Source organism: Armigeres subalbatus, chromosome 2 (genome assembly GCF_024139115.2).
Source record: "Armigeres subalbatus isolate Guangzhou_Male chromosome 2, GZ_Asu_2, whole genome shotgun sequence".
NCBI lineage: Eukaryota > Metazoa > Arthropoda > Insecta > Diptera > Culicidae > Armigeres > Armigeres subalbatus.
The window spans coordinates 15,902,117-15,918,018 of NC_085140.1; the positions used below are offsets into that span (position 1 = coordinate 15,902,117).

The 15,902-nt window shown below is 41.4% G+C and overlaps 1 protein-coding gene across 18 annotated transcripts in view; it reads left to right on the top strand.

Moving 5' to 3' along the window:
- LOC134217962 (glycogenin-1) overlaps positions 1-15,902 on the top strand; it is a 165,915-nt gene that overhangs the window by 14,115 nt on the left and 135,898 nt on the right. For all 18 annotated transcript variants that reach the window (XM_062696811.1, XM_062696812.1, XM_062696814.1 and 15 more), the window contains exon 2: positions 8,366-8,501. In XM_062696811.1, coding sequence (XP_062552795.1) covers positions 8,366-8,501 — 136 coding nt within the window. The remainder of the gene's footprint in view (positions 1-8,365; positions 8,502-15,902) is intronic.

The following is a 15,902-nucleotide window of genomic DNA, read 5'->3' on the forward strand; positions in this document are numbered from 1 at the left end:
AGCCTTAAGCCCCAAACACAATGTCAGCAGAACGGCGACGAAAACGGCAAATTTGACAGAAAATAGATGAGCTGACATTGTGTCCGGGGATTTAGGGTTATTCACCAAATGTAGAACGGCTAATCACTTCGCCTATTATATGGGTGTCCAACAATTGGCAAGAATTTTAGCCGTTTAAGATTTGGCGATTTTCCAAACTTAATTCAAATCCGAATTGGGATAATTTTGAATTAATTTTAGCTCAGAGATCTGATTTCATTGCATTTGGCATTTCAGAATCTCACCTTTTACAGAGCTCTAATTAGTCAGAGGGTTCAGCAGATCCACCAAATTCGTATCCGCTTCATTCCTAATAAATCAGCGCCCTGGAGCTTGAAGATTCATGTCGCCGGCTTCGAAACTAGCCTAAGATTGAGTTTCGTTTTTATAATTGACTCTTAGACTCCATCTAAAAGGTGCAAAAGATCATCTAAAAAAATAGTCGTTCCGTACTCTTCCAACCAACACTCATAAGTATTAACAAGAATAGTAAGAACTTGGAGCACAGTGTGGTAGATTTTACTCCGTAATGCATCACGAAAAGGTGTCTACCCAGCATTACAGGCTCCGTTAACTTCCTGGTTAATTGTTTAACTCCCCCAGGCCATTCATCCCTGAAGAATCCAAAATTCTTAACGGAGCAATTCCTCCAAACTTTCAGTGTAGGAATTCTCCCGAATTCTTTAAAGAGTTTTGAATCTCCAGAACTTCTGCAGAAAAAAATCGCTGGTGGCGGAGTTGCCAGAATTTCAGAATGCTACAAATGAATTTTCCAGAATTCATGCTCTATGTGATCCATATAACCAAACTGGATGAGCCTTGAACAAGAGGTCAAATGCTATTTGATTCAAAACATCACTTACAGTATGCTCGTTTCTAGAAAGAGCAAACAGAGCATGTTTCATTTCAAAAATGAGCTAATAGATCTTCTCTACCAGGAGATTAGGGACTTGTGGCTCTAATCTGGGTGGTGCGGATAGAATCGATTTGGTTGTCAAACTGAAGCCAAAATTTTCTATTGTGCCGGAGCCAAACATTGAAGATTGTGGTTATGTTCGTTTTAGATTTTGTGTTGAGAAGTATTGTTATTATTTGGGGAAAAAAAAATAAACTTAGTTTGAATTTTGCATTCTTTGTAACAAATATATTCACATTATATTTCGAGTGGATAATTAGTAGGAATGCCACTAAAAAGCACTCGTTACGAGATTTCACGAGATTCAGCAGCTAATTGGAGCAGAAATGTATGTAAACCATCGTAAAGTCATGTAGAGTCTCGCGCATTCGTGCGCCTTCATGCAGCATGGAAAGAGAAATTAGAAGAGCGGGAAATGTTTGACAGCCGCAGAACTGCAAAATAATTCTGCTCATAGGATTGATTTCAAAATATCCCGCTACTCGCTTGAGAGCAGAAAAGCGGCTCTATCCGCAGCACCCAGGTTCTAATACATAAAAGTCTTCTCCATTCAGCTCGGTCCATGGCTGCACTTCGCCAACCACGCAGTTTACGGGGGGGGGGGGTGGTCGCTGTCCGCAAATCTTCTTCCACCTGATCGATCCACTGTGCACCCCGCTGTGCACCTCGCCTTCTTGTTCCCGTCGGATAGTTGTCGAGAACCATTTCCACCGGATTACCGTCCGACATTCTGGCTACGTGCTCGGCCCACCGCAGTCTTCTTTGTTGGTTCTCCCAACAGCTGATGCAACTCGTGGTTCATTTGCCTCCTTCCACGTACCGGCCGCCATCTGCACCCTACCATAGATGGTACGCAGCACTTTCCTTTAAAAAAAAACTCCCAGTGCGCGTTGGTCCTCCACGAGCATCGTCCAGGTCTCGTGTCCGTAGAGAACTACCGGTCTAATAAGCGTTTTTTGTAGATAGTCAGTTTGGTACGGCGGCGAACTCTATTCGATCGGAGTCCAAAGTACATACGATTTCACCAGTGAGCCCACAAATTCTGCAACCACCTCGATTTCGTCACCACCGATAGAAACTCGTGGTGGGTGGCTTACATTGACCTCTCTTGAGCCTCTTTCTATCATGTACTTCGTCTTCGACGTGTTGATGACTAGTCCAATTCGTTTAGCTTCGTTTTCAGTCTGATGTAGGCTTCCTCCATCCTCTCAAAGTTACGTGCCATGATATCAATGTCGTCGGCAAAATCAAATAACTGGACGGACTTCGTGAAATTCGTAACACTCGTGTCAATCCTTGCCCTTCGTATTACTCCCTCCAAAGCAATGTTGAATAGCAGACAGAAAAAGACCATCATCTCGCCGTAACCCTCTGCGCGTTTCGAAGGGACTCAGTTTATCCGGAAATTCTTTGGTCGGGTTTGGGTCACCGTGAACTTTTATATCGTTAATTTGTTAATATTTTTCACCGAAAAATATCAACAAATTAACGGTATATCCGGAAATCCGTTTTCGTGCATTAGCTGTTATAGCTGGTCCCGATCGATTGTATCATATGCGGCTATGAAGTCGATGCACGAACTCTCTTGCAATTGTTGTTAGTCGGCGGCATAAAATTTGGGAGAGTACCTTGTATGCGGCGTTCAGCAATGTGATTGCGCGGTAGTTGCTGCAATCCAGCTTATCGCCCTTTTTGTAGATGGGACACACGACACCTTCCATCCACTCCTGCGACAGAACCTCATCCTCCCTCCATTTGGTAATTACCCAGTGCAGCGTTCTAGACAGTGCCTCACCACCGTGTAAGAAATCTCAAGCTAAAATTTATTTAAGCTTTATTAAAAACTCTGATTCAGCGGTAATTGTGATTTTCTCGTATGACTTTTCTCTAGCAATTTTCAATTGGAAACAATGGTACAGGATTCTCCGTCGAATGCAGCTTGGTGCGGGCCAATCGATTAAGGATAAGTGCCTTAAAAATAAATGTGTTTTTTTCACGCACACACATACACACAGACAGACATCGCCTTGATACGTCGAGCTGAGTTGATTGACAATGAAAGTTGGCCATCAGTGCCCCTCTATTAAAAATCGTTCTTGCATTGCACAGAATATAGCCTTTCCGTTACACCTTGGTGTGCAAGAAAGGCAACAACCCATGGATTTTTTGTCTAGAGACAATTTTGGCTGTTTGTTTTTAACCATTTTATTTATTTGGCAGGCTTAAGTATGATATTTTTACAACGTATACCATCTTATCATTAACAGTTTGTAGGGAAGGGACATGGGCCATAATACTCGTTGTGACTTAAGGTAAAACATTACTTAATTCACGACGGACAGGGTAGGGATTTGAGTTTGGGTTATTCCAGCTGCTCATCTGTGCGTTTGACGTTGGAAATGGTTTTGCGTAGCGTCCTGCTCGATTTTGGTTCGGCAGGGAGTACCTTCCGGATTACCAGGGCTTCGTTATACACGGTACAGAAAACTGAGATGTAGAAATGGAAAACAGTTTTCGAACTTATATTCCACACTCGTCACGAATTTTGTCATTTCCATGTTTAATATGAAATGTTATCAATCCATTACATAACATGATTTTAGTGTGCGCATTGTTGAACAGTGTCTCTACAGATTTACTCTTTACGTTGCGAACTAATGAGTGAGTGAGTGATTTGCGAGCTAATGAGACTGCGTCCTGCACAATTTGATAATTGTTGATTGCACGATTGCAATCAAAAATTACAGTGAATTATCTCTTACTCGATATTGAAGGGACAATCGAGTTAGGGAGGTATTGAGATGGGGAACACATTTATATTAAGCCGATTGCCGTTTGGCCAAATAGTTAATTTTTTTTTCCTTATTAGGTGAAGTGAGAAGTGAGATGCTCGAAGTGAGTAGGATGTGAATAGGAAGTGAGTAGTAAGATAAATAGAAGCAAGGGGTGGGAAGTGAGATAGGATAATTGGGAAGTGAGAAGCGAGATGTTGAGTAGAGAAGTGAGTGGAGATTGATAACATAGAAAGAAGAACGAAGACAGGAGAAGCAAGAAGAGACAAGAAGAGACAAAAAATGGAAAAAGAAAGAAACTCCATTCTTTCTTCTCGTTCTGTGGTCTTCACTTCTCACTTCTTACTACTTCCTTCTCACTCCTCATTTCTCACCTCTCACTGCTTACTCCTTACTTCTCTCTTCGCACATCTCGCTTCTCATCTCCTTCCTACTATTCACTTCTCACTTCGCACGTCTCAATTCTCACTTCGCATTTTCACACTTCTCACATCTCAATTCTCACTATTAGCTTTTCACTTTTCATTTCTAATTTCTCACTTCTCACTTTCAACTTCTCACTATTTCTCACTTCGCTCTTCTTATTTTTCACTTTTTACTTCTTCCTTCTCACTTATAACTTCTTATATCTAACTTCTGACTTCTCACTTTTCGCTTTTCACTTCTTACTTTTCATTTCCCATTACTCACTTCCCACTACTCACTTTTCGCACTCGCTCTGATCATGTCTCACTTATAACTTCTCATTTCTAACTTCTCACTTCTCATTTCTCTATTTTAACTACGTCTTTCTCACTTCTCGTTTGTCATTTTTCACTTCTATTTATATGGTGCATGTAACTGTTTCTGACAACATCGAGTTAGCGAGGTGAAAATGCGTTGGAAAATGACATCGATTTAGAGAATATCGAGTATGGGGGGTATCGACTCACGGAGGGGATGCAGTATGCTAGATTCAAGGGACTCAAGGGACTGTATCAAATTAATTGAGAATTGCACGATTCTCAAGACCAGATCATTTTCAATTTTTCAACTGTCACAAGATAACAAGTTTCGACTGACATTTAAAAACTAAGTTCGAACCAATATTCCAACGCATCGTCACGTTTTCTGTCAACCATCATGTAACACACCGCCTGCTTTATAACCGGTTATGATAAGAATCTCAGGATAAGATCTAGAAAAAAAAAGTTTTATTTTTTTAATGTATCGAAACATCTTCCATCTAAAATCTCAACGGCGAGAACGCGTGATTTAATTTTAGACAGAACATAAACAAACCCAACTCAACATCATCTTCTTCATAATGGGACCTCGTGTTGAGGCAGACTCAAAGAATGCGACAGCGAAAAGAAATGTGTCCGCAAAGTGATTAAAGAAGTACTGACCGAGGCCTTGAAAGTATTCGTCCGTCGTCGGCGCGGTTGATACGGAGCAACACCCGTGAACGGTTCGGAATCGGATATTATTGCATCTCATCAAGAATTGGACGCGACATATGCGTGCGCAATTTGATTGAGCATTGGAATGGACGGAGACATCCCTCTATCCGAGTGTGTCTGTCGATTCGCTACAAGCTGATGACTTGTGTTGTGTCGCGCTTCAATAGATGCAGCCAAAATCTGGCAAACTTTTGCTTGGTGAATTAAAAATAGTTTTCCGTTCGTTCAAGAACCCCCTACTCGAACTCGAGGAAACTGACGGATTGGAGGAATCTCGCGTAAATACCAACAAACGCTTTAGCATACCCAGAAGGTTCATGTTCTGTTGGTTCAATTGGGATGGGTTCGAACCTATCGAATTACGCCCTGGCTGTGATCGTTTGTGAGCCGCGAAATGTCGTCAAGTTGACATTTGCTGATTGATTTGATTTGGACATTTCACCTCTTCAGCCGAATCATTTAATCAATCGCCATTTGTGTCATTGGAACAGACAATGGATCTGAAGCGAAGTGAACTTGTTAAAACCAATTTAAAGTAAGGCGCAATCACGTGGAACACAATACCGATTGCATCAGACAGTTCTATTAGATCGTAGCGATCTCATGAAGTAAGCTGTTCGAAGATTACAATGCGTATGAAATTACATCGTCGTAAGCTTGTGCCGGTGTCTCAGAAATTATTACTAGACCAACATTTGAAAAGGGCGTAACAGCCAACTTTTTTCCTTCTGATTCCTCGTAGCTAAATATGTAGACGAAGAATAAGAAGGAATAAATTTAGGCTGTTACGCCCTTTTTAAATGTTGATCTAGTGTATTGTAGTCTATTTGGAATCATTTCAAAGACGACCTGCTGCTAAGTCTGTTTTGATACCAGCGAGGTTCATGATAATGAAATCACGGACTGAAAGCATCAAATGCATTTTTCCAATCCAATAATTTATACTTCCTTCTGAATGGGCAGCATACCATTCATAAATTTCTTGTCAGCAATCATTGTTTAATTTTACTGATAAAACCTATATAAACAATTGTCCGTCGTTCGATCATTCGGGCAACGTGAGTTACGTAGGTAGGACCTTTTAGGCGAAACATGTGATTTTTAATGGAAACGTTTTTGAATTGAATTGATTGGGTTTTTTTTTTACACGTGCAGCGATCAGATTTATTTTTATTGATCACTAGCCGACCCGACAAACTTCGTTCCGCCTAAAATTGATTTATTCTTTGATTAGATCTCGAATTATGAAGAAATATCTGTTTCATTTGTATGGGAGCCCCCCTTTCCAAAGCGAGGAGGGGTCTAAAAACAATCTTAAGAACCTTCCCCGGCCCCAAAAACCTCTGCATACAAATTTTCACGCCGATCGGTTCAGTAGTTTCTGAGTCTATGAGGTTCAGACAGACAGAAATTCATTTTTATGTACACGCTAAAAATGAACTACTCAAAATTGAGTCGAATCCGACTCATTTTCATTAAAAACGGGACAACTCAAAATTTGAGTAAAAGATACTACTCCAATAAAATGATGATTGCACTTAAACTAGGAGTCTGTTTGTCGTAAAATGCACTTAGATAGATAGATAAACTTGATTCGCATCTGTCGTATTAAAAATTGATGGAAGGCCAAGCTTAACTTTCGCGAAATCATCATTTTATTGAAGTAGTATCTTTTACTCAAATTTTGAGTTGTCCCGTTTTTAATGAAAATGAGTCGAATTCGGCTCAATTTTGAGTAGTTCATTTTTAGCGTGTGGGCCTATGGACCCGATTCCCGGTTCACTGCACAGAAAACTAAGGATTTACACTTTTTGGAAGCCGTAAGTTTATGGTTGATAATTTTAAAAAAGTCTCCCATTTATTTCGCACAAGACTCAATATTTTTCAACCATTTATTTCACTCCTAATTGGTCCAATTATAGAAAAAAAAAGTGCATTCCGAACAATCACTCTCCGTTGCAACACCACTGAGCCGGAGTGAATCTTTCCACTTTTACAAAACGGTATTTTCATATAAACACCTACCTGAAAATCGTCACAATTCTTGATACGATCATTGCTGGAAGCTGTTAATCACCACACAATAATTCTAAACTCACGCACTTTAATCTTTTCTATTTGTTTGTTTCACTAGAACTAATATAAACATATTAGAATACATTTAAAAATGTATCGTCAAACCGAACAAAAATTCACCTCGGCCTAAGAACTTCTAGCCGTACCGTGCTGCCAGAAGGCCAGGAGTCTTTTTTAGTATGAACAAAATCCTTCAACGTTCATAGGAAAACTATCTAATTAGTTGACCGTATCATGTTATTTGTAATTCTCTCGATTTCAAAAAGTGACAAAAATATAGTTTTTAAGCGTTTGGAAGTAATTTGGATGAGTGAATACATCTTTTCAATCAAATAAAAATTATTATAAATAATACCATCTGGCATCATGTCGGCGTTGAACGTGCTTATTTTTGTTTACGCCGCATTTTCTACCGTCCCGAAAGAGAATGAGTGTAAGGTGTTGAGAGATTGAGCGAAATTTTGCTTAGGCCGGGAACCGGTTTGGAAGTGGGCCGGAAATGAAATCGCTAAGACTGAAATTAGTGCTGGACCTCGTTAATTTAAATCAAATAAATGCTTTTTTCAAAACGATGTTTACCAAGAAAAGCTATTTTAAGCAGAAGTGAACCCCATTGCAGTATTGTACGGCACACGAAATTTAGAAAAGTTGCTTCCTGTCATAAATATCAATTAAATAATGCAGTCGCATGCATGTTAGGCCGGGAATGGGGTAAGAAACCCTATATAGAAGATTATGTTAGTGTAGTGAAAATAAATCTAAAAACCTAAAATGAGCTCAGTGTAAAATAGAGGAGAGAATATTTCAGTTTTATTATTATTTCTCCATCGCATCCTCCAAGACAACGGAGACGCCTACGATTTTTACCCGAAATACAACCGAGACGTAGCCGATCACGTGGGATTTTGGTTTTGCGTCAAGGGAACCGACTGCTCGAACAAAGCATTATTATACTTTTTTTTTGCAAAACCGGGTGGTAAACACTTAATCAAAACTTATGTAACTCAATAAATAAACATTCCTTCCCACCCATTCTGAATTATGCTTTTCGTTCGCGGATCAAACTTCAACAATTTTGTTTGTTCTCTTTCTCTTTACAGACTACGCTTGGGTGACGCTAGCGACCAATGATTCGTACTCGTTGGGCGCCCTCGTGGTGGCGCATTCGCTCAAACGCGTCCACACGGCACATCAGTTGGCCGTGCTGATAACGCCCGGTGTGTCGGAAGCCATGAAGTAAGTACTCCTACATATTCTAATTGGCAGGACGATTTTGAATGTCGATGTCGAAGATTGTTGCGATTGTGAACCCTAATTCGCTTTAATAAAAACAAAAACCGTTATTGTCAATCAGCGTTTTTCATTCTGTGAAATTTGAACACAATTTTGTTGTATCTATTTTTTCATCAGTCAGGAAGTAAATTGAGAAAGTTGCGGTTCACTAATCAGGAACGAAAAGAAAGTTGAATATTTTCAACTTTTGGCAAGGGGTCGTACACTAATTACATAAGCACTTATGGGAGGAGGGTGGTGGAGGTTGATTCGCCATTTTCTTACGCTCCATATAAATAACAAAAATATTTGAATGGGAAAAATCTTACATGGGGGGAGGGGGTGTTGAAAAATCCCCCAAGTAAATTTAATTCACTTGCGTGGCCAAAACGTTGCATTCTTTGTTGTCGGGTCTGTGAGGGGCCATCCAGAAACCACGTGGTCATATTTTTGAAGATTTTCAACCCCCCCTTCCCTCATGTGGTTTATCGTGATCATTTGGCAGACAACACCCCCCCCCCCTTTTTTCAAGTACAATTAAAAAAAAAACCGTATATAACTAAAACATATGGTTAATCCGATCAATTTTGAAGATGGACAATTTTAACTGATTCGAAATCAAACTAAACCCAGTGTGGTGATCTACCACTACATTGTCCTTTACCAACTACCCGTCGAGGTAGTTTAGGATGATAAAAACAGGCAGCTCATCGACGGGTAAATAATTATGAATATTTACCTCTCGATAGTTACCTGACAATGTATTATTATTATTATTTATTTTAACAAAAATTTAGGAAGAGGGAAAAGCCCCTTTGAGTGAATTCCTTTCGAATTCTTTCTCAAAAAGGCACAAAACCTCTTCATCTTTTCAAAAAAACGTTATAATAATCATTACAATAAATGAAAAAAAAAAAAAAAAAAAAAATATATATATATATATATAATGAACGGCTCATCCGGAAGAAATCCATATCGGAGCCAAATCACACCAGGACGAGATTCGAAGGGGGTTCCTTTAGATCAAAAATCTGAAATAAAATAAGAACAAGGGAAACAAAAGAGTATCAAATATTATAAAAAATATCACTGAAAAAAACTAATATATGTTTCATTATCATAATATTTCTTTGACCAAGGACATCATGAATGGAAGTTGGAACAGAATAGCCTAAGTTAGTAATGTTATCAATGAATTTTTTCCTAGGTAAAACATATCGGGAACAAACAAGAACTATGTGATCAATGTCTTCATATGCTATTCCACAATCACAAAGATTAGTGTCATTCATATTGATACGATATAAATGACTATTGCATATATAATGGTTAGACATAAGTCGTGAAAATATGCAAATTAAATTTCGTCCAACAGGCAAATTTTTAAACCAAGGAAAATGATTTACATTCAGACAAATGGAATGTCAATAATGTCCTTTATCACTAAATTTCCTTGAAATTTGCCAGTTATTCATTGAATGTTTCTTTAATTTGGAAATATATTCATCCGGAAATATATCCTGATTGAAAATAATTCCACGAAAACGCCTAAATTTGCCAACGCATCAGCTTGTTCGTTGCCATAAATATTGCAATGAGCAGGAATCCACACAAATTTAATAACAAAACCTTTGGAATATAAATTGAATAGTAATTCTTTGAGCTTCAAAATAGTACGATTAATTTTGAAGCTGAAATTCATTGAATCTAAAGCATGTAAGCTACTTAAGCTATCAGAAAAAATAAAAAATATGTTCGGCTCGAGATTTTTAATCAAACAACATGCAAAATACAAAGCATTCAACTCAATGTATATATAGCACGTAATTAGAATTAATAAATTAGAGTTAAGGTAGAGCTTGTTCTTCTCTCCACCGACCATATCACATTCCCTAGGAGCTGGAGATGGCTGAGGCCACTCCAGAGAGGACTCGGCTCGCTTCACCAACATGGAAATTATAAATTTTCATGAATTCGAACATTTTGATAATGTTATCAAGTTGTAATGTGTATCAGGTATTAGTATATCTAGAACTCACACACCTTCGATGCATCAGGAGGATACAAAAACTTGTGGACCCGCGAATATGTTATAAAAATTTCGAGAAAAATTTGTGATGGTTTAGAAATATTCCAAAATATACCAATATATTTTTTTAAATTTCTTTATTGGTGATTTTTTTAAAATAATTATGAAGTTCATCACTGAATATCCCTATAGATTCCTAAGAGTATTTGGGACATTCCGTAGCTCTGAAGGTACTGGAAATTCTTAAGATATATTAACCTCAGCGAAGCATCTGAACTGAACTGAAGGTTTTTCTAAGGGCATATAAGTTTTATTCAGAATCTCAAAACTCTTCATTATGCCAAGCTATGATTCTAATCAGAACCGTAACACAATGGCCTTAATACTCATTCATTCATTTCATTTATTTAGTCTACATCTATACAGATAACACTGAATCAACAATTTGACGCCACAATACACGGTTCGAGGCCGCATCTCTCCATCCTCGAATACGCCCCACGCTCGCCAAGTCGTTCTGCACCTGGTCTGCCCATCTCGCTCGCTGCGCTCCACGTCGTCTCGTACCTGCCGGATCGGAAGCGAACACCATCTTTGCAGGGTTGCTGTCCGGCATTCTTGCAACATGCCCTGCCCATCGTACCCTTCCGGCTTTAGCTACCTTCTGGATACTGGGTTCGCCGTAGAGTTGGGCGAGCTCATGGTTCATTCTTCGCCGCCACACACCGTCTTCTTGTACACCGCCAAAGATGGTCCTAAGCACCCGTCTCTCGAATACTCCGAGTGCTTGCAAGTCCTCCTCGAGCATTGTCCATGTTTCATGTCCGTAGAGGACTACCGGTCTTATTAACGTCTTGTACATGACACATTTGGTGCGGTGGCGAATCTTTTCGACCGCAGTTTCTTCTGGAGCCCGTAGTAGGCCCGACTTCCACAGATGATGCGCCTTCGTATTTCACGACTAACGTTGTTGTCAGCCGTTAGCAAGGATCCGAGGTAGACGAATTCCTCGACCACCTCGAAGGTATCCCCGTCTATCGTAACACTGCTTCCCAGGCGGACCCTGTCGCGCTCGGTTCCACCCACAAGCGTGTACTTTGTCTTTGACGCATTCACCACCAGTCCAACTTTTGTTGCTTCACGTTTCAGGCGGGTGTACAGTTCTGCCACCTTTGCAAATGTTCGGCCGACAATGTCCATGTCATCCGCGAAGCAAATAAATTGACTGGATCTGTTGAAAATCGTACCACCTTGTCTTAGTCCCCGGCGCGATTCGAACGAACTGGAGTGTTCGCCCGAAATCTTCACATAGTTTTGCACACCATCCAGCATTGCTTTGATCAGTCTGGTAAGCTTTCCAGGGAAGCTGTTCTCGTCAATAATGTTCCATAGCTCTACGCGGTCTATACTGTCGTATGCCGCTTTGAAATCAATGAACAGATGGTGCGTTGGGACCTGGTATTCACGGCATTTTTGAAGGATTTGCCGTACAGTAAAGATCTGGTCCGTTGTCGAGCGGCCGTCAACGAAGCCGGCTTGATAACTTCCCACGAACTCGTTCACTAATGGTGACAGACGACGGAAGATGATCTGGGATATCACTTTGTAGGCGGCATTAAGGATGGTGATCGCTCGAAAGTTCTCACACTCCAGTTTGTCGCCTTTCTTGTAGATGGGGCATATAACCCCTTCCTTCCACTCCACCGGTAGCTGTTCGGTTTCCCAGATTCTGACTATCAGTTTGTGCATGCAAGTGGCCAGCTTTTCCGGGCCCATCTTGATGAGCTCAGCTCCGATACCATCCTTACCAGCTGCTTTATTGGTCTTTAGCTGTTGAATGGCATCCTTAACTTCCCTCAAGGTGGGGGCTGGTTGGCTTCCATCGTCCGCTGAACTGACGTAGTCATCTCCTCCGCTGCCTTGACTTTCATTGCCTGTACTCTCAGCGCCATTCAGATGTTCCTCGTAGTGCTGCTTCCACCTTTCGATCACAACACGTTCGTCCGTCAAGATGCTCCCATCCTTATCCCGGCACATTTCGGCTCGCGGCACGAAGCCTTTGCGGGATGCGTTGAGCTTCTGATAGAACTTGCGTGTATCTTGAGAACGGCACAGCTGTTCCATCTCCTCGCACTCCGCTTCTTCCAGGCGGCGTTTCTTTTCCTGAAAAGGCGGGTCTGTTGTCTCCGCTTCCGTCTATAACGTTCCACGTTCTGCCGGGTACCTTGCTGCAGCGCGACTGCCCGCGCTGCGTCCTTCTCCTCCAGAATCTGTCTGCACTCTTCGTCGAACCAATCGTTCCGTCGACTCTGACCCATATACCCGACGTTGTTCTCCGCTGCGTCGTTAATGGCTGCTTTGACTGTATTCCAGCAGTCCTCAAGAGGGGCCCCATCGAGCTCACCCTCTTCCGGCAACGCTGCCTCGAGATGCTGCGCGTATGCAGTGGCGACATCAGGTTGCTTCAGTCGCTCTAGGTCGTACCGCGGCGGTCGTCGGTACCGAACATTGTTGATGACGGATAGTTTTGGACGCAGTTTAACCATCACCAGATAGTGGTCAGAGTCGATGTTAGCGCCACGATATGTCCTGACGTCGATAATGTCGGAGAAGTGCCGTCCATCAATCAGAACGTGGTCGATTTGTGATTCTGTCTGCAGTGGCGATCTCCAGGTGTACCGATACGGGAGGCTGTGTTGAAAGTAGGTGCTGCGAATGGCCATATTCTTGGAGGCGGCGAAATCAATTAGTCGTAGGCCGTTTTCGTTCGTCAGCCGGTGAGCGCTGAACTTTCCAATAGTCGGTCTAAACTCCTCCTCTTGGCCAACCTGAGCGTTCAAATCTCCTATGATGATTTTGACGTCGTGGCTTGGGCAGCTGTCGTACTCACGTTCCAGCTGCGCGTAGAATGCGTCCTTATCATCATCAGTGCTTCCGGAGTGTGGGCTATGGACGTTGATTATGCTGAAGTTGAAGAACCGGCCTTTGATCCTCAACCTGCACATTCTCTCGTTGATCGGCCACCACCCGATCACGCGCCTTTGCATGTCGCCCATCACTATGAAAGCTGTTCCCAGCTCGTGCAGCTGCCGCAGCTCTGGTAGATGGTATGATTACCTCTAAACGTTCGCACCATTGATCCCTTCCAACAAACCTCCTGCAGCGCTACGATGCCGAATCCACGGTCCTTGAGCACATCGGCGAGTATGCGTGTGCTCCCGATGAAGTTGAGAGATTTGCAGTTCCACTAACCGAGTTTCCAATAGCTAGTCCCTTTTCGTCGCGGTGGTCTTCGCCGATGGTTCCGATCCGTACTCTCTTGTTGATTGTTCGTTGCTTATGTTTTTTTAAAGGCTGGCTTGCAAGGCCTGACACCAAACCCCCTAAATTTCCGGAGGACCATTCCTCCTTATTCCCGGTGGACCATGGTGCACAGTTTCACTTAGAGTCCCTCGCTAGCACTCGGACGATGAGCCGCCCCTAACATGGAGAACAGACGCTGATATGAGCCGATCCGGATATGGAGAACAGACGTTCAGTAAGACTTGCACCTCCGGAGAGGAGCAAACCCCCTTCCTGTCAGCATACGACCATAGTTCCCACCGGGGTTGGTTACCCGATCTTCCCTAAGGTTGCTCGTATCCCGGCCAGCACCGCGGGGAGGTAGGGATAGGAGTTGCTGGGTAAGAGGCTAAGGACCGCGAGATGGGGTCTATTTTATTCCTTCAGGTACGCGAAGTACCAATGGTACGCTTTACCCAGCATTTGCCATGCCGTCCTTAATACTCCTTTGCTTGAATTATACAGTTTTGGCTTAACATGCAAGTTTTCATTTTAAATCTACAGTCTTTAATATCTTTGGGTTCCTTTTGGTATTCTAGAATTTATTGTTATATTTTGGTATTTAACCCTCTCAGGACAATTTTTTACATGGATTTAACGTACATATTTAGGGTTTTCCACTCGATCTTGCCAAAACTAGTATAGAAAGAACTAAAAAGTCGTACTTTTTTCGGGTGTCATAAGCCAAACTGCTCTGAAGTACAAATCCTCGAAAGTATCAAAAATCATGTCAAGAAACAAAATGTCCTGAGACATGATATTACGGAGTTTTGAAACGACCCGATCAACCAAGTCCTGAACGATGTATCCGTTTGAAGCGGTTTTCGATAGGCACCAAACCGTGCATTGCCAGCGTAGAACGCTTTGACTACCTATACATCGCCGATTGCGATTCGCGCAGATGATCCACCCATACCAAATAATGCGTGTATGATGCATGACAAAGCGTTCTCGGCTGAAAGTTCCGTGTTGATACAACATGTGGTGTCGGAGGGTCGGTTCGGTATCGTAAACAAAAATATAACGCGCCTCCATCGCAGCATTTGGTTTCCTCCCATCACATGCCGCCTAAAAAAAATCATTCATATTTTCCGTTTATGTATCTAATAGTCAAATTTGCATGAAACATCTATCAAATGCACATAATTTAAATATATGTTCGGATTAGAAAGACTAGAAATCTATCGAAAGTTTAAATGTTGGTGATAAAATTGCCACATGTGCAGTGCACAGGTTGCACATGCGGACGCGACGCCTCTGTGGAAAATTCTTATTTCACAATTGCAAATTTTGCTTATACAAGTGCTAATTTATTATTGTTGAAAAAATTTTGGGAATTTATGTTGAAGATGTTTTTTTTTTTCATTAACAATTTGTAGCAAAATTTCAAGCAAAATTTTTCAGAAAGAATTGTTCAAAAATCATTCGGAATGCCAGCACTTTATCAGGATTGTATGAAGTAATGTCATAGTTTTTACAGGAACTTTCTTTATTGGATTTTTCCTAAATATCCACAAGAAATTATTTTGAAGTTTTTTTCTTGGATTATTGTAAAAACATGAACATTTTTCCAAATTGTAGCTGCAGTCCGCTAATGCAATTTTTTTTTGTGGAAATTGAGACTGGCAGTCCGCTAATGCAATTTTTTTTTGTGGAAATTGAGACTGGATCGCAACCTGTTTTTTCGTTTATTTTTTTATGGAAATAGGCTAAGGCTAAGATGGTCAAATAACTCAGATATGCATCGGCGTTGCAACCGACGCTGCGTTACCGGTTATTTTCATTGAGTCGAAAAAACGCTACGTGGGCATTGGTCCTAAGATGCGATTTGCGATTAATGATTTGTATTTTTACACCGCTATTGTTATTCACCAAAAGCTTTTCGTATAAAAAGACCACGTGGTTCGAGAGCAACACCCCTCCCCATGTGGCTTATCGTGGTCATTTTCCAAACCCCCCTCCCCCTATATATGACCACGTGGTTTCTGGACGGC